This window comes from Branchiostoma lanceolatum, chromosome 2 (assembly GCF_035083965.1).
Source record: "Branchiostoma lanceolatum isolate klBraLanc5 chromosome 2, klBraLanc5.hap2, whole genome shotgun sequence".
Classification (NCBI taxonomy): Eukaryota; Metazoa; Chordata; class Leptocardii; order Amphioxiformes; family Branchiostomatidae; genus Branchiostoma; species Branchiostoma lanceolatum.
The window spans coordinates 15,274,430-15,300,321 of NC_089723.1; the positions used below are offsets into that span (position 1 = coordinate 15,274,430).

A 25,892-nucleotide genomic window follows, 5' to 3' on the forward strand; every position below is an offset into this window, starting at 1 on the left:
AGCACATCGTGTCTATGAATGGACGTCGGATGATACCCGTCGTTATATATTGTCGGTACTTACCTGTTAAGAATTCATCTTGTTGCACGAACAAAAAAAACGATTTTGATAATTTTACTTATGAGGTAGTAGATTTTATTCGCTTGAGAGAAATTCCCGGTACCAAGTAATCACCACGCAGACTATTCTGCTAACAGATTTACGTCACAATTACACTTAACGGTATAGTTCCAAACTAGTGGTGTATTAAAACATGATTTACTTATATTTGCATGCGCCATGTTGCACTTTTCTCAGACAGACAATGTCTAACAAGAGTCTGGTGAGACTTCTGATTCTTCTGATCATGACCTTGAAGAAAGGTGGACCGGCCTCACCGTGTGATAACTGTCTGTCGTCTTGTGACTGTAGTTCTCAAGGCCTCAGAAGTGTTCCTCAAGATCTACCCCCAGGTGTCGTGACTCTTACATTAACAGACAACGGCATCGTATCCTTGAGCCAGTCTGACTTTTATAGGTACCCGAAATTAATAGACAACGATTTATCTTGGAATAACATAACCAGCATTGAGATTAACACGTTCTCAAATCTGTTCCAGATTGAAGTGTTGAATCTGGATTTCAACCAAATAACTATTATCGAACCTGGTTTATTTTCAAATCTCCAAAAACTTGCTACGCTTCATCTGTCCTACAACAAGATAAATATCATTCACCCTGGTTCATTTTCAGGTCTGCCCCGACTTAATGATTTGTCATTGCCTTGCAACCATATAACTGTTATTGAGCCCGGTATATGTTCTAACCTACCCGGACTCCGAGAGTTGTACCTGGACTCCAACAAGATAACTAACATTCAGCCTGGTTCATTTTCAAATCTACCCAGACTGGAAACTCTGCACCTTTACAAAAACCAGTTAACTAGCATTCAACCTGGGACATTTTCAAACATGCCTCAGCTTGAATGGTTGACCATGGACTCTAACCAGATAACTAGCATTCAAGCAGGTTCATTTTCAAATCTTCTCCGGCTACGGAATTTAGACATGGAGTCCAACCTTATAAGTAACATTCAGCCTGGTACATTTGTAAACCTAAACAGGCTCGAAGGTTTGGAGCTGGACTCCAATAGATTATATATTGTTGCTGAGGCATAATCGAATAACGGTACTGTCAGAATATAACGCACTGGTGCGGATAGAAACTGTTTACCTTGAAAATAATCCATGGCAGTGTGACTGTAGAATGGTTCCCTTCAGGCAAAATATGACTGGGGCACTGTTTGAAGATGAAATCAAATGTAAAGAGCCCAGGCCGTTCTTTGGAAAGAAGCTTAAAGATATAAACCCTGAGGATCTGATTTGTGAGGCACCAAGAATCATGAGGTTTGAAGTGATAAGTGGAAATAGTACATTGTTAAAAAAGGAGACACTCTTTTTACGGTGTGAAGTTTCAGGCATCCCGACCCCAGACATCACAGTCACTCTCCCATCTGGAAAGAACGCAACTTTTAAGTCGGGAGGGAGAATGACTGTGGGGGTGAATGGTACCATAAAAGATATTGCTGAAGGAGATTCTGGTCAGTACGTCTGTTTTGCAGCAAATCATGTTGGTTCCACGTCTGCCACACTGTCTACTGCCATTAAAATGCTGAAATCAGCACGCCCATCAATTGATATATCTTTATCATCAAGTACAATATCCGTTACACGTGGCAACAAAGAAAGCGACGCTGACCGAACATTCTTCTACTGTTATATTTTCATTGGTGTTGCTGGGACCATGATGATATCTTGTGTTGTCATCTCAGTTTGCTATAAGACATGTGCCAAAAAAACTCCACTAGTATCTGCCCAAGTAGAAGCAGTTGTTGCAGAACTCAACAGTGGTTCAGGGGGATATGAAAATGATGATGAAGTATTAACAATTGATTCTGTATCTGGTCCTCATATCAATGTATATGAAAATGATGATGAAATATTACCATCTAACTTAGTATCTGGGCAAGATATCAATGTATATGAAAATGACGATGAAGTATCACCAACTAGCTCTATATTTGGGCAAGATATCAATGTATATGAAAATGACAATGAAATATTACCATCTAACTTACTATCTGGGCAAGATATCAATGTATATGAAAATGACAATGTGATATTACCCTCTAACTTAGTATCTGGGCAAGATATCAATGTATATGAAAATGACGATGAAGTATCACCAACTAGCTCTATATTTGGGCAAGATATCAATGTATATGAAAATGACAATGAAATATTACCATCTAACTTACTATCTGGGCAACATATCAATGTATATGAAAATGAAGATGAAGTATTACATTCTAACTTGGTATCTGGGCAAGATATCAATGTATATGAAAATGATGGTGAAGTTCCAACTCATTCCATATCTGGGCAAGATATCAATGTATATGAAAATGACAATGAAATATTACCATCTAATTTATATTAGTACCTGGTCAAATATCAATGTATATGAAAACGACAATGAAATATTACCATCTAATTTATCTTAGTATCTGGGCAAGATATCAATGTACATGAAAATGACAATGAAATATTACCAGCTAATCTATATTAGTATCTGGGCAAGATATCAATGTATATGAGAATGACAATGAAATATTACCATTTAATTGAAATTAGTATCTGGTCAATATATCAATGTATATAAAAATGACGATGAAGTATCACCGACTGATTCCGTATCCGGACCAGATATGAATGTACATGAAAATGATGATGACGTATCACCATCTGATTCAGTATCTTGGCTCCAGCTAAATATGTCTGAAAATGTATTCAGTATTTCTGAAGTAGTGTTGATTCATTCTGTAGCTTGTCAAGATAAATGTGAAAATGACGTATCAATGTCTGCGGAGCATTTTTACATACATGGCAATGACGATGATGCAGTGATATCTGATAATCTTCAGGATGAGGTAGACGTTCCTGAGCTTGACAGTAATGATGACAGAGCAAAGTTTGCTTCTTCTAAATCCATGTATGGCAATGAGAATAAGAAAGAGGCATCTGTTTCTATTCTAATGCATAAGAATTAGAAAAAAGTACAAAGTACTAATCAATTAATCTATGGGAAGGACAAAGACGAAGCTGCTGAGACTGCTAGTCTCCATGGAGTTTCTGAGGTGGGTCAAAAGTATGACCTTTTATTTAAAACATGCACTGCTGTAATATGATCAATCGAAATGTGATAAAATCTCTATCTGTGTGTTTGTTTCGTGACGTTTGTCTTATTCAAATAACCACTGGAGGGCATACCTTTACACACAAAATATCTGATATAAAAAGAGCTATGTTTATCTCCTGTAATAAGTTTTCCACACTATGTCTTATATCAGTGAGGGAAAGAAGGTATTCGTGTCGAACTTTCAGGCTATGGGAAAGTGTCCATAATCTCAGAGTAGCACACCCACAACAAATCGACTCAAAGTAATTCCTACTCTTTCAGTATTAACCCTTTTAAGACTGGGCTTTTGGGGGATTCCTGTCATCTTCCCCCTCATTATTTCTACCCCATCTTTTCTTCTGAACAGTATGGTGTTTGATCACCAAATATGCAGGGGGTGATGTACATACGAATCTGAATATCTCCTGTAATAATGGTATCGTTTTGATATGACGTCATATGACGTAGAACAGACCAAACTAGAGTTCGTAGACCTCATATCTCCATGAATTATTGTGTTTATGCAAATGACTTATACATTTACATAATATAGGCTAGGTCATAAACACCTTTTTAACGTACACATGTCGCAATATTGACCGTCCTATTATTTACCACTTAGATGAATCATGGCGCTTTTGCATTAATTATGCAAATTAGGACTTTATTATTGAAAACACTGCAAATATAGATTTCAAAAGTTATGCAAATTAAGTCCCAATAAGCATAATTTGTACATCTTCATTATGTACATCTCTGTCTAAGCTACCTGCATACCAAATATCATGGAAATCCAACGTTTCTCTGTTCAGTTATTCTCCTTATAAGATTTTCACACTAACGCCCCTGCAGTTCCAGAACAAGCTGCTAGGGGACCCAAACCTACACCACTTCTTAATTACATCACAATCTATCTGCCACTAAAAAATCAAGACCATAGCATGTCCAGGTGCTGCTGCAGTACCAAGGTCACATACCAGGGGGCCCAAAATCGACCTTGAATTTTGGCTTCCACACCCGCCCATATACCACATATCATCGAAATCCATCAAGAGGTTCTTGAGTTATGCTGCTTACAGTAGTCCGGAAACACACACACACAGACAGACACACCCAAAACTATATCTTCATTTTTCATGGAGATAACAAAGTGGCACAAAGTCTGAACAGTGTCAGATATGTCAGATATGCCGAGCTTCCATGCATGTGCCACTTTTCTCAGACATTTCTGCGGCAGTGTTGGGAAAGATACATGCAACAAACTGACACAAAGTAATTCATAATCTGTCAGTATTAAACATGAGCCACAATGTCTTTCAGTGTAACTTCAGAACCCCCTGGCTTTATGCGGACACCTTTATTCGTAGCTAAAACACTTCAAATTGGTCTGCCTCGATCGTTGGACAAATGAAAAACATAAAGGACAACAGCAAAGTTTCATTTCGTTTCTGGACTTTACTCTAAGGTATATATCATATAGTGCAGAAGAAAGGACATAAAAGGTGGGTCTTTAAGGGGCCTAAAGCCGGATTTCATACCTTATTGATGTGCAACGTGTGTTTGGCACTTGCACCGTTAACTAGTCTAGCCAGACCATTCCCCTTTACCCTACACCCACCAGTGCAGTTGAGAACACAGGAGTGTCGCCTGTACGTTTATGCACCAACAGTGTCCGTGGGTACTAGATCATAGTCAGGACTCTGGCAAATGTTTCGATTGTCATTCCTACAGCGAGCACGTAAAAGAGCTACCTTGAGCCCCATCGAACGACAACCCAGACACCCTTCAAGTGAGGTCTGCTCCGAATTAAGACGAAACTGATTCAGGCTGTGACGACGAAGTCAACCTATTGACAAAGGGAAGACTACTAAAAGCAGGTTAGCGTACCTTCTATTTTAGAACTATGTACAATACTAGCCTCAGAGTTGTAAGAGAAGTATTATAGATCTTCAAGGGGACTAAAGCCGGATTTCATACCTTATGAATGTGCAACATGTGTTTGGCACTTGCACCGTTAACAAGTCTAGCCAGACCACTCCCTTTTATCCTACACCCTGCACCAGTGAAGTGGAGAACACAGTGGTGAACAGACGGAGTGTCGCCTGTACGTACATGCACAAACAGTGTCAGTGGTTACTAGATCATAGATAGGACTCTGGTAAATGTTTGGTTTTTTTTTTCCTCACAGCAAACGCGTATAAGAGCCACGACCCGGACACCCCTTCAGTCAGGTCTGCTCCGAATCAAGACGAATCTGATTCAGGCCGGCCATTTTCACCTGCCCATGAAGACCAGCTCAACCTCTTAACAAAGGGAAGACTGGTACGAACAGGTTAGCACACCTTCTGACATATGATTTTATGCAACTTTTTTTTCATCATCATCATCGTCGCCGCTTTCATCTGTCGACGATGCGGGCCACCACTGCTTTCCACGCGCTTCTGTCCAGAGCCTGCCTTCTCACTCCTTCCCAAGTAAGCCCAGTTCCTCCAAGTCTCTCATGACAGTTTTCTCCCATGTAATCTGTTGACCTCCCCTCCTTCTTTTCAAGATACAAGTGGTACCCAGTTTAATGCCATCCGTGGGGGCGTGTCCTTGGCATTCTTGCAACATGTCCAAGCCACCTTACTCGTGCTCTGCGCACCAAAGTAGACAAACAGGGTTGACCCGTTCTCCTGCGCACTTCCTCGTTGGAGATGTGCTGTTGCCATCTCACCCTCAGAATGGCTCGTAACCACCTCTGATCGGCAACATCAAGACTGTAACAGTTAAATGTTTTTTTCTACTTCTATGAGCACATATAGATGGCATTTAATTCATAGGCTGTTTTACTATTCTGTCGGAGACTGCATTAAGCCATCAAAAGATTATTTTCATCTATAAACTGAGGTATTCTACAACAAAATGTTTCAATGATTCAAGCTCAGGTTATCATGTATCAGTAATCCTTAAATTGCTTTAGTTTAGTCAGATTGGTCCTTCTCCCTTTGGGAAGGTTGTTTACATCATTTTGTTATCTTTCCTGTCTGGAACTTCAGGTGTCAACATGAGCGACACACATCGAGACAGTTAACTCTGAACAGTGTCAGACAATGACAAATTTGAGCTTCTGAGTGCCAGTTTCTAAGACGTCTCCGCGCCATAGAGTTGGTTATGTTATGTTAATGATGACATCATAGTTAGATGACATCATTTAGCAAGGATCGCGTGTTCTCCACTCGACCTCCATCTTGAGTCCGCTGTGGTTGTGTGAATAAAGAGTTGTAACTCCGCGTCCGGGTCACTTACTAGCGCCCTTGGCCTTGGCCACTTAGTGGCGCTGTAGCAGTGTTGGAAAAGTGTCCTTAATCCTAGAATAACAGACATGCGACACGGCGATACAAAGTAATTCATACCCTACCAGTATCAAATACGAGCCACAACGTCATTAGTTGAAGCTTGAGAACCCCTTTTTTGTGTGGCACTTTTATATCTGAAGCAAGAATGTTTAATTTTGTCCGCTTCGTTTGCAATATGAAAAACAAGAAGACAACAGCAAAGTTTCATTTCGTTTCTTGTGTTTACTCAAAGGTATATATCAAATGTTGCAGAATAGAAGACACAAAAGTGGATCTTCAAGGGGCCTAAAGCCGGATTTCATACCCTACCAATATCAAACATGAGCCACAATGACTTTCGGTGTAATTGTAGAGCCACTGCTATTGTGAGCACTTTTATCTGAAGCTACAATGTTTCAACTTTGTCTGCTTCGTTGGAAGATGAAAAACATGAAGACAACAGCAAAATTTCATTTCGTCTATTGACTTTACTCGAAGGAATATATCAAATATTGCAGAATAAAGGACAGGAAAGGTAGATCTTCAAAGGGACTAAAGTGCAACTTATGAATGTGCAGCGTGTGTTGGCACTTGTAGCGTTAACTAGTCTAGACAGACCACTCCCTTCTACCGTACACCCTCCAGGGCAGTTGAGAACACAGTGGTGAACAGACGGAGTGTCGCGCGTACAATGTCAGTGGGTACTAGATCATAGTCAGGACTCCGGCAAATGTTTGGATTGTCCTTCTTCACAGCAATCACGTAAAAGAGCTACCTTGAGCCCCATCGAGCCACAACCCGGTCACCCTTCAAGTGAGGTCTGCTCCGAATCACAACGGAACCAATCCAGGCGAAAACAATCCAGGCCATTTTCACCTGCCAGTGACGAACATCTCAACCTCTTGACATAGAGAAGATTGCTACAAACAGGTTAGCATACATTTCGTTTACAATTTCAACCTGCCAATGGCAAGAAAACGTAAGACCCAGGTGTTAATACAGGAGACTGAATGGTAATGTCGCCTTTTCTTTAGTGTAACCCTTCATGGTCGAACTTGTGCAGACACATGCGTGAAAGATATAATGTTTGAACATAAAGCTACCCGTAACATTCAAAGTTAGAGAATAGTCAATGGTTAACCCTATCCAGACTGGGGGTGCGGGGGGCTAAAAGTGCCCGCGCCAACTTTGACATCGTATAACTGTTGTTGAAGCTGACTTTCAAAACAGTTATTTCATACCAAACTTCACAAAACTGAATAAAACTTAACACCGCACTTGTGCAATTTAGTTCTTTTTACAAACTATACTTGAATTCATCCCCACCACAATGAGGTCGTATGTCCAGCTTTTTTTAGAAGCTCTTGTTTTCACACTTGTAGAAACTGCGTAGCAGGGACAGGGAGAGCACGGACGGGCTCACAGGCGGTGACGTACTCAGACTCGTGTATGTATGCTGGGTTCAGTGGAAGACGCATTTAGGCAGGACTCCTTAATTTCCCTTAAAAAAAAGGGTCAACCAGATTTTCTCGTGAGAAAGTTGTGTTAACGTCCGCAGTCATTAAAACTGTTAGTATTACCATGGCAACCAAACTGCGGAGTATCACCACCTGTTCACACACCTGGTGAAGAGCAGGTGTTTACACTGTCCGTTGTTAAGGATGCTATGAGGTCCTCTGTGACGCAGACAAAGTAGGACTGGTACAGTGTGTCCGAACCCAGGCCTTGGGCTCCCTTGTCAAGTTGAATGTGTAACTGCTAGCCGCAAAGCCTGCACATGGATCGATTTGAACACATTATACAAAAGCCTTGATCGAAACACATCGTGTCTCGTTTCTGTACCAACGAAGGCATGAAAAGTATGTACAGATGTGGGACAATCCCCCTCGCATACCCTGTTTGTTCAACGTTGAGTTTGACCAATCAGAGTATGCAAGGCCAGACTGGCGACTATCCTTTTTTTTAACACCAGGAACCCCCGTAGGCGGAGCGGGTAATGCCTCCTCTCCCTTGCCCACCTAATACGGTTGGCAAGGGCAGAGCTGGTGCATATCCTCATTATGATAACAAAGTAAGGAATTTTTTTCTATTCCATCGCCTTTTCACAATTTATTGCAGCATCACTGATACAGCGAACAATACACAGCATCATGGTAACTGTAAAATGTCTGTATGACCCCACAGCTTACATTTGATGGCACTGGTGAAATGTAAACATGGTCAATAAGGGTTCCTTTCATGGTTGTAGGATCTTCCACCAACTGTTCGAAATCCTTTGTCACAAAGAAATTCAGAATCTTTTTGTTGTCTTCCCCTGATATCAAGTTCTCGTTAAAGTCCCTAAGAAAGATTGTAGTATTTTGTTTCACCGTGGCCAGGTGCTGCATCAATTTCTCTAAATTGCATATGAATACATCTTTTTTCGCATTGGGTGGCCTGTAAATAGGTACAATGAGAATTTCCACTCCCTCAGCAGACATACCCATAACCACACATTCAAGGCTTATGTCACTTAGAATAGGTATTTCAGAACATCTGTACCCATCACGGACATAAACTGCCACCCCTCCATGAGGGGAACTTGTTGTCATAGAGTCTGCCTCACAAACACGTCTCCTGTCTTGACGAAACACAGTAAAGTTTTCGAGCTGCATCTGAGAAGACTGCACATCACCAGATAGCCATGTCTCAGTCAAGCATATTATATCAGCTTTGAGCAGACAGGTGGATTTCAGACTTTTAAAGTGGCCTACCAGGCCTTCAGTATTGTGGTGGACAATATTTAGGACCCTATTGCTTTCAGATCTGTCATCAATATTTATGAACGGGTCACATCTAAACTGTAAGTGCCTCATACTTTTGACAGCCTCCTCTACTTTCTCACCACAGTAGATGGAGTCCTGCTTGTAGTCGGTAATGTAGAGCCCACCTATTGAACAAACCCTACTTAATACCACATATATACGCCATACCTGATGCGAAAGCCTTTTTCAAGGAGACAACCGCTTTAGGAACAGTCATGCCCTGCACTTTGTGTGTCGTACATGCCCAGGCTAGCTTCAACGGGATTTGGTGACGTGTAACATTGCGTTTGTTTTTCAAGGTGCTCTCGATCTGACGCACTGGCACTGAGTTGGCAGGTATCTCCTTGGGAACAGCACTCTTTTGCCTTTCCTCAGCACCTACCCTTGGGTTATCAAATAGCACATAAACAGTTGCAACTTCACTGGCATTATCTTTCCCACCTTTCATTCCAGTCACAGTTCCAAACGTACCATTCACTAAACCATCTTCAACATTGACATTGCGGCAAAGCATGACCCTAGCACCAACAACGACTCGGAGCACATCTAGTAGGTCGTCACGTACCCCTTCAACTCGAACCTGAGCACAGATCTTTGGAAAAATCAAAGGCCTCGTATCGTCTAATCGGTGAACACCGGAGGATCAACATGTTGTCATTATGCCGATCAACAGTATCATTGGTGCCGAACATGTGAAGGGCATCTTTAGGGTAATCATCTGATGCAAAGTCAAGAGAGAGCACCCTTGAACACAGAGTATTGTCATCTTCATCTGAAAGTTTGTCTTTCTTTCTTTTTACCCTAAGCCTGTTCAAAAGCTCGGCAAATGCAGCATCATCCTTCTGCCTCATGATCTCCTCTAGTTGCACAACTTCAAAATTGGGATTCCAGAGGTCAATAATCTCAGTTTTTCTATCCCTGCAAAGGCTCTTACCTTTGACTGGAGGTAGTTGGTACATGTCGCCAACTGTCAATATACTAACATTTCCAAACTTTGCATCTGGGTGCGCATGTGTCAGTTGGCCCAATCTGCCGTCCATGAAGGACATTACCTTTTTATCAACCATCGACACTTCATCTATGACCACAATCTTTAGACTTTGGTACTGTGCACGCACTGTATTCAGTGTTTTTTCCGAGAAGGGCTGATATTTTGAACCAAATGTCAAGTGGAACGCATGGTGGACAGTGCTTCCACCGATGTTGAAAGCGGCCGTTCCCGTGGGCGCCGTAAGTAGGACAGAGATATCGTCAGGGTTCTCTTGTGTCTGCTTAAGTATTCTCGTAGCTTCGTAACATATGCACTTGATAAGATGGCTCTTTCCGGTCCCAGCACCGCCCGTTACAAAAATATGAAAGGGCTCCGGTCGCTTCCCCTTTGCAGTTTCCATATACCACTTCCGTACAAAATAGAAAACATCTTGTTGCATGGGATTGAGCGACTGCATTAGAGGGAGTGCAGTTTTTGAAGCGATCTGCAACTGGCATTTTTCTAGGGTGAAGCCTTGTTCTTTCGACTTGTCTGTCCTGTCCACAATCGCAAGATCAGGGATGTCATCCTCAATATCTTCATCATCAAAAAGTTGGACTTTTACTTGCGCGTCTTGACACTCAAATCTCTCCTGTTCCTGTACAGGGAAGATCTGGGCCCAAGCATCATCTAGATCACCGCTGTTGTTTTCTACTTCTTTACGTGCCCCCTCAAGTTCTTCACGATTTTTCTCAAATTGACACCTGTTATTCTCCACAATATCCCTGACATTTAAGACACCTGTTCTTTCAGACAATAAAACGGAGCCACTCAAGCAGAAGTCTTCATACTTTGCAAACTGTTCTGGTTTTAATTGCATGTCAGAGTAGTGTGGCATGTATAACTTGAGCAACGTCAAGTAGAATCGCTCTGGATCTTTTCCTTATTAAACTTGGCAAAGCGAATGATAGCAGGGTTCGATCTGGTTCGCTTTTGTACAGACCCTAAATTATCATTCAGGACATACTTCTTGGTGCCTCGAGATGGCTGCTCACCATCTTGTTGCTTCCCCGAAAAGGAAACCACACGATACTCAAAGACAAACTTGGTGGCACACATTGTTTGGAAGGGTTCTTCCAGTGGTCTCGCCTTGTATCGGTCCATAATGCTCGGCATCCAGATGCTTTCCTCCTCGCCGTTTTCTGCACTAGCAATGTTCTGGATCGCTGCCAAGGGTTTAGACAGGCGACTAGCTTTCTCATCTGTCGGTATGAAAATGACTTCTCTTGAACAATCCTTTAGCTTCAGGCTACAGGCTCGATACACTGCCTCCTGCGCACTCACTTCCCTGTGGTGACGTTCTCATTTCATTAACTACATCCTGATTCCCTTCCCTAGCCTCTTTCTGGGCCTGTTTAAGTAGCTTTCCCATTTCCCTTTCTGCTTTGCTAATGTACGATACAATGTACTTAACACAACTGTAGGCATCGAGAACATATTGGATGTCCATGTTACCATTCCAAGCCCGGAGTAGATGCGGATTGTAATTGTTCACCCACATGTCCTTTGGCTCGCGCCTGAGCACTACTTGCTTCCTGGTTGCCATCAAGTTGAAGGCGTCACAGAACTCTGCCGCCGAGAGATCTGCCTCCTTCAGAATGGCGTCCGTGGAGCACTTGTTTGGCTCCTTGGTCTTGTCCAACACGTCCCAGAATTTTTTAAGGACTGCTTCGGCTTGCTTCTTTCTTCCTTTGAAGGATGCCATTTCTGCATCAGTTAGATCCTGCAGTTTCACGGGGCCGCACATAAATGTCTGCTTCACGGGAGGTTTGGGGAATCCAAACCTACAGACCTTGCCACCTTTCTTGCAGGATGCGGTATGACCTTTCCGGTGCGTTTGAACCTGACTAACTATGTCAAATAGCTCTTTACCTGCCTCTGAGTCGGGTAGCTGACTGCACACATACCTGTCCACAAAGGAACATATCTCCTCTTCAGAATTTACGTTCAATTTCGGCGCATCTTTAACCCACAACAAGCAATGTATGTGTGGACTGCCGCGAACCTGGAACCCAGTTCTTGTAAAAGTCTCTACAACCTCCCCTATGGGTTGCGACTGAGACTGAATGAGATGTTTGAAAAGCAGCTTGACTCTGTGATCGAACATGCGAGCAGCAGTGACTGGATTACTCTTCAAAATGTCACAACGCTCTTCCCACGTCAACTCGCTCACTGGTACGGTACCACGATCTTGTCGAATTGCTTCCAAGACTTTTGGCCACCGCAAGTCCGCTGCAGAAAAAGTCACGAACCACGTGGGAATTCCAATCTGCCTGATCATTGCGTACAATTCATTGAGCGTCTTTTCCCAGAATTGTGGAGTACCCCTGACTGGCTGAAGGAAGCGATAGCCTTCATCTGACTTTAGAATGGCCTGTACGTCCTCTCTGTCGGACAACATTTGGGCCCCTATTCTACGCCCGTCACTTGTGATTGGTGAACTTTTTCGCAACGAAATGGAAATATTTGATGTATGAAGTGCGTTTCTATTACATATTGTGCATAGAATATGTAGCTGGCATCGCTCGCAAACCGTTAGTCGGCACCCATAAGGCGTGCCTTGAAGTATTGACTGGCAGTTATACGTGTCTCGCGGTCATCGTTGAAAGAATACTCTCCCGTTGGAAACTGGACCGGGAAAGACATCGCCTCTCCTCCGACTTCCTTGAAGACAAAAACTGGCCTATTACCTTCTCCCGGGGCCACACAAAGTACGTGTTCACCATAGTGATCAAGGAAGTCCTGTCCTATGTTTACTGGTTGCAGGCATGTATCATGTGGAAGACCCCTTAGCTGGTCGTCATCGTCGTCTTCATTCAGAGCTGCCTCTTCCGTCACTTTTTCAACATTGATCTGTCCAAGAATGTTGTCCATCTCCTCGTCTTCCATGCCATCTACGGCTGCCTCGACCATGTCACTCCCTTCCTGCTGCTCGCCGTCTGTATGATTTCGTGTGTCATCGTGACCATGTTCAGTTTCAGTAATAGCCGGTTGGATGAACCCCCTTCCTCAGTCCACGGCACAACCCAGTCAGTGTCAACAGAAACACCATTGTAATGTTTGTTATTGTCTACAAGATATTGCAGAGCAGTGTCAACCTTCAATGGACTTATTTGTCTGTACATGTAATGCCCTCTGTATGCTTACTTCTTCTTTAGCTTCACTTTGACAAACTGCGCCTCTGAAGGCATTCTGGGTAGAACCGCATGTGTTTTACTTACATCTGCTGGAACACACACTACAGGACCATTAACTCCTTTCTGACCACCTTTCGGAAGAGCTGTTACCTTCATGAATGGTATTCTCACAGCTACTAACTGTGACTCAAGTGTATTGAGACATTTCAACTGGGGTGGAATTTCTGGAAGACTCATCTTGTTAGTTTGCGCCTGGGCTGGAATTTTCTTTTTCAACAAGTAACCTTTGCAGGTGTAGCAAATCCATTCCTTACCATGTGACTTAACTTTAGGACAAGGCTGTCTGGTGCACTCTCTGTTACATTTATGAACATACTCACCTGTCAGACAGCCATGCACTGAAGAATGAAACTTAGATCGATCACACACCACAACTTGCGAACGGAAGAATATCTTATGGCACACAGTACAAACATGTTTTAGTCCTTCCCTGCATTCTTTCTGGAACTTTTTAACAGCTTGCTCCACAATTATGGAATCATGTTCCAGCCTTCTATTATTCTGAACCTGTTCCAATTTTTTTTGCTCTTAGTTCTAGATCACTTTGATACCTTTTCCTATCTTGTTCAAGTTTCTCCATCCTGTGGTCCTCATCAGTGTGGTACCTGGTCTGTTGTTGTTCAAGTTTCTCTTTCTTGTGGCTCTCATCAGTGTGGTAACTTGTCTTTTCTTGTGCGACTTTCTCCATCCTGTGGCTTTCATCTGTGTGGTACCTGGTCTGTAGTTGCTCAAGCTTTCCTTTCTTGCAGTTCTCATCAGTGTGGTACCTGGTCTGTTGTTGTTCAAGTTTTTCCATCCTGTGATTCTCATTAGTGTGGTACCTTGTCTTTTCATGTGCAACTTTCTGCTTCTTGTGGCTCTCATCAGTTTGGTACCTGGTCTGTTTTTGGCTATTTTTTTTCTTTCTGTGGACCTCATCACTCTGATATCTAATATTTGCTTGGAGCTTTTTACACTTCTTGTACTCCTCATCATGGGCATAACGATTGGCCTTCCGCAAGCGGTCTGCTGCAAGGAATTGCTCAGCTTGTTCTGCTTTTATTTTTTGCATGTGGCGACAGTGTTGAAACCTTGACATATTCCTCGACTGCTCTAAGCTCATTACATCTATGACAATGTCATAGTGATTTCTATCTGTATTCCGAAGATAGATACCAGAGCTATACCCACCATTTGACAAGTAAGTGTCCTCTCTTACGGTTCCTGTTGGAGAAAATTTCATCCATTTCCACCCCTCCCTTGTACCACAGTAACTATAGACAAAGATAGGTCTTCTAAGCATTGAAGCCATGCAGTAGATTTCAATATCAGTTGCCCATGTACCATCAAAATGCATTTGACTGGTTACTATGTAATCAGTCATGGACAGTCCTGTAGGAAGGAAAAGCCTGCAAAAAGCATGAGGTAGTATCTGCATGTGTGCAACTAACAATGACCTGAGCGCAAGATGGTATTCCTCAATTCCAAACACTGCATATGAGATTGCTTTGAAAAAACAATTCCCAAATCCCCCTACACTTCACATTGAATGGACACTCTAGGGGAATGTTATTTTGTCCAGGGGACAAGGGGGACTCATGCAATGCTGCAACAGGAATGCCCAACTGACCTGATAATGTGAACTGGTCAGTCCGAGTCAAAGGGGAAAACACAAACCCTCCACCAGCATTTGCTCCTGTCTCCTGCACATCTGGGGACCACTGCCTTTGCTGGCCTTCGTTTCCCTTTGATGCCTTCCTAGAATGGAAAAATTAGATGGTAATAACATTGGTTGCAATGCACGAGTGTACACTTATTAAGAAGCGTGATAATTGAGAATCTACAAACTCAAAGTCCTGGATCTTGTGGAGGACTTCTGCCATCCAAAAGCAATTCACACCTACTAAAATGAACATTGTACATAAGTTAAATTGATGTTTAACATGGATACAGTAGTCAAAATTGACCCAAAAGACCACCCAGGGGATTTTAAAAAAACGTATTTTTGAACAGGCAGTCTTATCTTCACTTTCAACATGACAGAGACAATCGGTTCCAATATCCAAGAGGTACTGATCCCAACAAATTGCAAATCACTGAACATATTTGATAACGATAATGTTAAAAGATTCATCTTAACGATAATGTTCAAAATTCATCTTGTAACATATGAACCAATATATTGCAAAGTACTCTAACAGGATAAAGAGCTCTAATTTCTGATAACAGGAAAAAGCTGATTTCTGATTTTCACCTTTCCTTGGGTCCAGGATTCTCCTCCACATCCCCTGCTAGCTTCAGCATTAGTTGTGACATCACCAGCCACACTAGCAAACATGACGCCTCTGCCCAACAGTGCAGTGAGTCATATCCAGGGTTGCTGAAGCAGCCTATCAGCGCCCTGTATGTGGCCAAGTCAACCCCCATCCTGCTTGCCACAGGTCAGCTATGGAATGAAGGCTTGACATTAAAATTGTGCACACATTTCCATATTGAAAAGTTTTGTCAAATTGGAATACGTTTCCTCTGAATGGTCCTCAGCCTGGTAAACAAAAATTACCTACTAGTAAAGGAGTGAAAATTTATACCTCATTACAGCCACCTGTACCTAATCCCCTAAATGATAATAAAAATTGGGCACACAGGGTGCGAAATACCTGGTTGCACGTTGCACAGTGCAACAAGATTTCGGTTGGTGCAAGTTAATTCCAAACCCAGGTAGCGCAGTGTGCAACCTTATATTTTGAGCCAAAGATCTCAATCGGAGCCCTGGAAACTCACAAAAACACAGTGTCACTCTCATAAAATTCGGTAAATCTTCAATTGAAATAAAGAAATCAACCCTTTTTCGTTTCAAACCATCCAAAACCCTTCATAGATCGTGGAATTTGAGCTGAAAAAGACGAAAACACACTGCCCTCTGCTAAACAAGATGTTGTTAGGTCAATGGGAACAAAATACTATCTAATTTATATTTTGAAATATTAGTAGACTAAATATTGTACGATACATACAAGCTTAATTTGAAGAAATCGGTGAATGTTGCTGGAGCAACCTGAAATGTGGATGTGCAACCTAGCATTTGCCCTAGGTTGCAACATGGGCAACCTGGCTCAAAAAAGTATTTTGCACCCTGGTACACAAAATTGAACATGCACCCAGTATTTTGAGCCCAAAAAAAACTTACAAGCAATTGCCAAGATGTTCCGGTCAGAAAGATTTCTCAGGAAGTTATTGACAATGTCAATTTTCCTGTCCATAAGAATTTTCTTGCACTAGTGACAGGATAATCTTGGGAATAATACCGCATGATCTTATCAAATAACATTGTAATCACTCTGTATAAACATATACTGCCTGGTAATTATCTCGGAAAATGGTTAAAAAGTGAGACAGTCTTTTACTCTTCATAGCAAGACCAATGGATTATTGAATGGATGGTAAACCACAAAAAAAGACACTTGCATACAATATATTCGAACCCTCGAAAATTCGAATATCGAACCCAGTTCTTTTACCAAAATGTCTCTGTTCTACGATCCAAGGACATAATTTGTACTTGCTAGATCTTCAGAAATTACTCAAGACCCTGACATAAAAATTAGCAGGTTAAGAAATCTGAAACTTTGAATACTATAATGAAGAAAATTCATCCGACGCAAGCTCGATCTCAACATTTCGATCAGTTCTCTGACTCTGTCCAAGGAGGTTCTGTCATAACAAATGGCGGGAAAATGAAACATCGAGCTTTATAAGTTACACTCACCTTGAATGACTTTATGTTCCCTGACGAGAAATAATGGACAGCAGTGCCTCTGACCCGACTCAACTTTGAAGAAATGAAGCCCAAAATTCGCCGATGTTGGAGTTGAAAATTTTGGTTTTCGAGTTGGAACATTTGGAGTTGAAAGTTGTTTCAACTCTCAAATTTTGTCGAGTCGGACGATGGAATGATGATGATCGGACGATTCGAACCACAACCATATTTGGAACGGTCGATACCATTGTCTGACATGAAGGGAGAGAAATACCAAAAGGATCCTAAAAATAGTGTCGTAGTTGGTCCTATGTTCCTGTGTACACAATTATTTATTGTAAATTGGTGTTTTTAATTTTTGCTATCCGTATATTGCTGGGTTAAAGACTATTTTTTTGCCTTAAAATGTCGTTCAACTTGGTTGTGTTCACCCAAGACGAAAATAAAACGTTCCGATTATGCAAATCATTTCTTTGGAACATCCTATTACTATAAGGGGGAAAAACAAAATTCTTTCTAGTACAAAACGTCTGACTTACGTCATTTTTTCATGTATAGCAGTTTTGTTACATCAAAAATATCAACAATATATTGATGTGTAGTTTGTTTTCAATATTTTATTTTATTATATGAAAATTTTAATATTATAACGTAAGTGACTCCTGTAGAGTCATATGAACTTTTCTGTACTTCCTGACTGCCTAAACACGCTAACTTTTTTAAAATAAAACGCCCTCGGTACAAATGATTCAATATTACTTGTTTTGTCTCCATTAAAAATGTTCTATTAACGGGGGGATCCATAGTCCGGTAAGGTCCATAGTCCGGTAAGGGTTTAAAATTGTTGCAGAGATATGCATGGGTAGCTGCACATGTACCCTGGGAGTTAGCCTGTATTTACAGTATGACCGCGGGTAACCGCGGATGACCAACTCATTTGGAAGTTGTGTTCTACGAGTTTGACCGTCGAGCGTGTTCCATTCACCCCGCGGCCACGGATCCTAGTTCGAACAGCCTTCTAAACTTCGTTTGGCATTCTATTAAGATTCTTAAGTTCCATTTAGTGCTTAAAATGCTAGTTTTTTCACCAGTTTTTGCCGCATAAAACCATTTTTTGCGTTTCGGCGCCTTCGCGCCGGAACGCAATGTCCTGGCTTTTACCTTCGATGCATGCTCGATGCATGCTTGCATGCTGTTTGGTTCAACACTGTGTCGCACACCAGAAGACCTTATATGGCAATACGTTCCCAAATCCTTGTATAGCCGTTGCCTTATATGGCAAGGGAGCAAGAAAAGGCAGGCAGGCTACATTTGCATGACACACAGGAGGGCGACCGCATGTAACTGCTACAACTGTTCGGAAATATCATTGCATTGTGGTTTCGGACTTTGATATCCTGAAAAATGACCATATTACATCTATTCCACAAGATTGCAGAAGAAAAAAAATGATTTCGTCAAGAAAACGACCAAAAATCGGCATAAATGATATCATATAGTGAGGTTATAGCATTACGTACAGGGTGACGGGTTACGTACCGCAGCTTAGCCCATCTGGCAACGCGAAGCACTTCGGACCCAGAAGATCCGGGTTCGTGTCCGTGCATGGATTTTTTTTCTTTTTAGATATTGAATATCAAAATATATATTGATATTATATTAATCTATCAATATCATATTTATGAATATCATTTTTTCATTAATAAATAAATAAATATTTAATATTTGTTATTTTTAAATATTCATTTCATATATACAAGGCCTTTGTCTTATGAACAGGACTTCATAGATTCCAAACCCGGCATTCGAATTTTTCTGTTCATTGTAATGGAAAATACCGTGCAGCGGCTCCTATGCGCGGTAAGATGATTCTTGCAAAACACTCGCCACTAAACTTCTATCCCCGATGTAAACAGAGGCTCTTGATGCTGTTTGCAAAACAGCGATCCTTTGTTACAGAAGCAAATGCTCCATTGTTCAGTATCGACTTCATTCAGACAATACGGACGTGGAAAGTGGCACCGCTCGGCACAAAACTATGGGAATTTTCATGAATTTTAGCAAAATTACCCAGGAAAATAAGGAAGAAATGTTGTAAATGCGGAAACCAGAATAATACGGATGAGGTAGCTGTTGATTTCTTTGACATTTGGTAGTCATTTTAGATAGAACCTTAGCTGTTATGAACTTCTATTTCACTTAATTACCATAGTGCTGATGATTCAATGGTGCTTTTTCAAATTTTATGTTTTATTGCGTGCCATGTACATAATTACATTGATAGCTTTTATAATGAGCCTATTGTACATTTTACAAATAAGTACAAGTTGTAGGCCAAGACCAGCTTTTTCAAAAGCACTTAAGTTAAGTGACGTAACTTCAAAATTGCTTTCCCCAATCTGCCTTTCTCTATTAAAACAGTACTCATTTCCCAAAATGACAATTTTTCTTATAGACTGAACAGCCCTTGAGTGACTTCCTCTGGCAGATTTTACTTCAAGTAAAGGGAAAAGACAATTCACACTCATAAACGTAGCCGAAACGCCAGCTTTTTTTAAAAGCTCTTGTTTGCATTTGTATGGGACAAAACGACCATGGTGCAGTGTCGTATGTACAGGCCTACCAGCTTGCTGGATTTCGAGATATTCCAAGCTCTAGTTTTGGAGATATTCATGTTTTTTATTTGTGCGGAGAAGACGAAGAGGAAAAAGAGGAGGAAACGTAGCAAAAACAATATGTTTACTTCTGTGAAGGTAAACATAAATACTGCACACAGTAACGTTACTACTAACTACTAGCATGACGTGGACAATGGCTATATATTGATAACGTTAATGACCCGCTTTCCTTCGGTCTATACGGTGTGATAAGGCATGGTCGTTCCTACAACCACCTCATAAAGTGCCTCGGTCACTTCGCGACCTCGGCACTTTATTCGGTTGTTATAGGAACGACCATGCCTTATCACATCGTATAGACCTCAGGGCGGGTCATTAACCCTGTATTAACGACCTCCCCAGCTCCGTAGATTCGCACGTTCGATTATTTGCCGACGATTGCTTGATTTATCGAACTATCAGCACGCCTTCTGACGCACAAGGTCTACAGTCTGATCTTGATGCGCTAACAGATATTGGCAAAACTGGCGTTGGCTTATGTCGTTCAATCCCTCTAAATGCCACATCCAGACCATATCACCCGCAAAAAGCACCCCATTCTAACCCAGTACTCCCTAAGTGGAGAAGCCCTCACCGGTGTCAAGTCCCACCCCTATCTTAGAGTACAACTGTCCGACGATCTGCGGTGGGACAACCATATCAACTACGCCACTAGCAAAGCCGGTAGGCTACTAGGGGTCATTCGGCGCAATTTGACCCATTGTCCATCTAGGGTCAAGGCCACTTGTTACAAAGCGCGGGTGCGACCCCACTTGGAATATAGTGCCACCGTCTGGGACCCGTACACCACCAAAGGGATACAGGCGGTGGAGGCCGTCCAGCGCAGGGCCGCCCGAGTGACTCTGAATGACTACCGGCAGACTAGCAGCGTGACACAAATGCTCAATGACCTGCAGTGGACCCTTCTCTCTGAAAGGAGGAGGAACGTTAACACCCGCCTCACCTTGTTCTATAAGCTAGTCAATAACTACATCAATACTAGAGTTCCACGAACACATTATCTTCGCCAAATAATCAAGGCTTATTGTGGAGAGTGATTAACATTTACATGCTTATCACCCCTGCAAACTTGATCATACACCATACCGTTTGAAAGTTATGATGGGGGGGGGGGGGGGGGGGGGAGAATGAGTCCAGTCTAGATAGGGATAAAACTCATTTGGTGGTACAGGACTAGTATATGTGTATAGTGTGCTGATATATGTTATAACTGGTCATCAAAAGAATTGAAAGTTATAATTAGATGGTACAGTCAATATATATGAATAGAATAAATCATTATTCCATATCGTACACATTTTGCAAGACATAGTACATGTTACTTATCCATACGGTGCTAGGTAATACCTAGCAGTGTACTCTCTGAGCAGAGGAGTTGGTCCGGCTGGTTATTCACTTGTTTTTAGGTGTTTTGTAAGGCTTTCTATTTTGTTCCCTTTCCGTTATGTCTCCAACCGCGTGTTTGACAAAAATGCAGAAACTGGACACTTTAAAAAAACCGGACCCACACATCTGTTTGAATTGTAGTGAGACTGCCCCATTTGTTTATTTATGTACACCATCTGTTATTTACACTTCTAGGCAAGGCCTTCTGCTGGCCTGTTTCGGGAACACTGTCACACGCCCCATTATGGAATGTAATGAATTTACAATTATCCTTACTAATTATGCAGATTAGCTCCTGTTTTCTTTAATTACACATCCATTGTGTAAAGCACCATCTGAGCTCTCTACATACAAAACTTCACGACAATCTCTTCACCCCTTCTCAAGTAATACGTGTCCGAATGTCAAAACAAAAACACCCACTGCAGTTCAAAACAAGCCGCTAGGGGGCCCAAACTTACAGAACTTACTTCTTGTGGCATGAACTATCTACCACACAAATAGAATGACCATAGCACTTTCAGAAAATATGCCACTAAATTTTGAAGCTCCACTGCAGTACTCGCTAGAAGGCCCATTATCGAACTTGACCTTCCTTTTCGTAAACCCTACCCATCCACTAAATATCATCCAGATCCATCAACAGCTTCTTGAGTTATGTTGTCCACAAGAATTACACGTCCACACAAAGCCCGCTGCAGTACCGACGGAAAATGCCAGGAGAACCATTTTTGAACTTGATCTCTGTTTCCACAACATCTACACACCTGCAAAAAATCATGAAGATCCATCAACGTTTCCGTCACTTTTTTCGCCTACATACAAACGCAAAAAAATTAAAAGTCCGCTGCAGTACTGTTGAAAAACGCAAGGTAAACCATTTTTGAACTTGACCTTCCTTTGCACAACCACTACACACCTAACAAAAATTATAAAGATTCATCAAAGGTTTCTTGAGTTATGCTCTTGACATACATACAGACCCACCAAACAGCTGGCTCAACCGAAAACATAATCTACCCCGAGTACTATAGTACTCGGCGAAGATAATTAACACAGATAGTCTACTGAAACCAGCTCAGGGGCGCACCCGGGGGAGCCACACGCTCAAATGTCAACCACTTTACGCCCGGACAGACTCTTACAAACATTCATTCTTCCCCCGCACCATACCCGAGTGGAACGCCCTGCCTGGCTCGGTTGTTACGGCTCCCACCGTTGAGTCTTTCCGCGCCAGGCTGGAGGCCTGGCCGCCTAAGCCTGGGACCTCCCCCCCCCCCCCCCCCCCCCCTCCCTACTTTGCCCCTAGCGGGGTTATTTGGGGGTAATCGAAGTTGAGGTTGAAAAGCGGCGGAGATGAGTGAGAGGTAGGGGGCCAAAACCTACACTTCTTCCTGACACCAAAAGCTATCTGCCACCAAAATTAAGATCATAGCATGGCCAGGACAAAATATACAAAGACCAAAAGTCCTGCTGCAGTACCAAGGGCACACAACAGGGGTTAGAAAATGACATTGACCATCGTCTTCCCAACACTTCCCACATACCAAATATCATGAGAGAGAGAGAGAGAGAGAGAGAGAGGGAGAGAGAGAGAGAGAGAGAGAGAGAGAGAGAGAGAGAGAGAGAGAGAGAGAGAGAGAGAGAGAGAGAGAGAGAGAGAGAGAGAGAGAGAGAGAGAGAGAGAGAGAGAGAGAGAGAGAGAAAAAACTCATTTTTTCCGGTGGTAATTAAGGCATACTTTGTATAGTTAATGTGAAATTTAAAATCGTCGTTAACAAAGGAATAACATAGTGGAACTGGAAGTTTGGTTCGTTATGAGCAATATATGCATACAGTGCAATGAATAAAGCAAATTGTTCCCTTTCCGACATTCTCACTGAAGTTTCTTTGATAGCCTCCACTCTGTTTTCAAGGCTCCTGGAAGTGGTAAGATCCTTCGGTTAAACGTTGAAGTAATCACGTAGCCGTGTTTTTGGTATAGATGCACTCCGGACCCGAGCTCGTCAGTGGTCATGAAAATCTTCCGAATACCAGCAGACTTACAGTGTTGTTCAAGATGTTTCAGTAGTAAAGTTCCAACTCCTTGTCGTCGATACATGGGGAGTACGCTCATCCGTTTTAGCTCGGCCACCGTCTCGGACGCCCTATGCAGGGCAACCGAGCCGATGACATTTTGACGGTAGACTGCCACCCAGAATTTGCTGTTAGGTTTTGTGTTGTTGTACCATGCATGTACGTTTTGTAGCTCTAACTGCGAATGAGATATGAGCTGCTGAAATGCACTCCATAGACAAACAAAGGATGTCAGGAAGGCCAATATTAGAGGCACTAGAGCGGCCCAAATCACAGATTTTGTAAGGATGTAGAGGAATACTGAAAGAATTGCCATCCATACACAGTTTTCAGAGTTCCTGGTCAGCCTAAATGCATTGCGGAGAGTCAATACTCCTGTAAAAATTCCAGAAATAAGCATTTCTCGAATCTCGTTGGATTCCTCTTGACGAAGATTTCTTATGACAATATCACCTGTGTCCATGATGTTGCGGTGTTGATGTAGCAGTTGTTTTTGATGATCATTCAATGGTCTCTGTATTCTCAAGCCAGCAAGTCCTAAATTCAGAGGGGGGAAACAAAAAAGACATCAAGTGTTCACTGTCTATATCTGCACAGGCCTTCTATTACTTCTTAAAAGCATTGGCAAGAAAAAGCCAGGAGTCCAAGAAAAAAGGCTGAGAGAATAATCCGTTAATAGCGCAAGAAGTATGGGGCTGTCCAGAGAAAATATGTTAAGATACAATGAAACTAGAAAGGCAACATTTTCGAGAAAATAAGGGATATTTCCCTCTCATTAATAAATGAAGCTTTAATAAGGTCCTCATTAGCATAAAACACATTCCATTGTTTTCACCATTCTTAAGGACTCGGACCGGAGTTTTTTTTTGCGATTTCGTATGTAGGCCGACACCCTCAGGTCGACGGGCTACAATTCCGCAAAGAAAAGTAGGACGGAAAATGTAATCACATGGTCGAAAAGCGGTTTTCTGCTGTTTTCCGATGTATTCATCGGTATTGTCCGTTGTCCCTTTATTTTGGGTAGAAACCATAGTAAAATGTAAATTTTGCACCCGAAAACTAGCATTTTTAAAAACTTTTTTGATCGAACCTGCTCGGAAAAAACGAGTTTTCCTGGGGTCACGGCATATATGCTGAGAAAGCTTAGTAAATAGTGTCTCTAAAAAATGAAGAAAATAAAAAAAGTCATGTGATAACTATTTCGCAATCTCCGATGACGCAAATTTGGTGAAAATGCATTAAAAACGATGCTATTTGGGTCATCAGGCGAGAAAACCGCATCATCGTTGCCGCGGACTAATACAAAAAAGGCTTCGATAGCGAACCAACTGCACCGCGCCCAAAAATAATACAACTCACGGGCTTTTCAGAAGATTCGAAATATTTATGCACAGCTAAAACCATCACCAAGCAATCTCGGGCAGAAATCAGGGTGACGACCACGCACTTCCGGCAGATTACCGGGTCGAGACCAAACCCCCGGTCAGATTCGAACTCCGACCCGGAACCTTAAAGCTACCTATGTTTTTAATAGAAAATCTCTACCATTGGTCAAAAAAGACATAGGAATTTTCTGCATCAATTATGCAAATAAGGTCCTCATTAGCAGAATGTATTTAACTTCCCCAAAAGATACCTACACCTCCAACATGACATTCGTAGCATTATCCATACGGGAAATGTACGTTCCTGCATAAATTATGCAAATAAGGTCCTCATTAGCATAACTAATCCAGGCGTATTCACCTTTCCTAAAGGTACCTACACCTCAAATATGAAATCCATAGCATTTACCGTGAGGGAAAATACATGTTTCTGCATACATTATGAAAATGAGGTCTTCATTAGCATAACCCGCATCCAGGTGTATTCACCTTTCCTAAAGGTACCTACATATTAAATATGACATCCATAGTATTTACCGTAAGTGAAATACAACTTTCTGAATAACCTATGCAAATGAGGCATAATGCACACTCAGGTGTATTCACTTTTCCTAAAGGTACCTACACCTTAAATGTGGCATCCGTAGGATTTACCGTAAGGGAAATACACGTTTCTGCATACAATATGCAAATGAGGTTCTCATTAGCATGATTTACATCCAGGTGTATCCACCTTTATAAAGATAGAATTTAAAAAATGAAGAAGTTTACAACAGGAGTGGGACCAAACCCCTTAGTACCACCATCGCGGAAAGAAGAGTCAAATATACAGGTCATTTGTTTAGAATGCCTGTGGAACGACACGCAAAATGGAGCTAAAATGGAAACCCGACAAAGGAAAAAGAAAAAGGGGAAGACCCAAACTTACATGGAGACACATGCTACAAAAGGACCTTGACCACCTGGGGATAACCATGAAAGGATCAGAAGTCCTGGCCCAAAACCGCACTGAATGGAGGAAGCTTGCTGCCCGATGTGCCACTTGGCACGGGAGGATCTAAGTCTAAG

At 41.9% G+C, this 25,892-nt stretch overlaps 1 protein-coding gene across 1 annotated transcript; it reads right to left on the reverse strand.

The window, feature by feature from the left end:
• Positions 1-11,671: 11,671 nt before the first annotated feature.
• LOC136427564 (uncharacterized) lies at positions 11,672-16,180 on the reverse strand. Its single transcript, XM_066416526.1, has 3 exons — positions 15,797-16,180; positions 15,220-15,300; positions 11,672-14,816 (listed from the first exon to the last, which is right to left on the reverse strand). The coding sequence occupies exons 1-3, from the start codon at positions 15,967-15,969 to the stop codon at positions 14,060-14,062; spliced, it is 1,011 nt and encodes a 336-aa protein (XP_066272623.1). The 5' UTR covers positions 15,970-16,180; the 3' UTR covers positions 11,672-14,059.
• Positions 16,181-25,892: the final 9,712 nt, after the last annotated feature.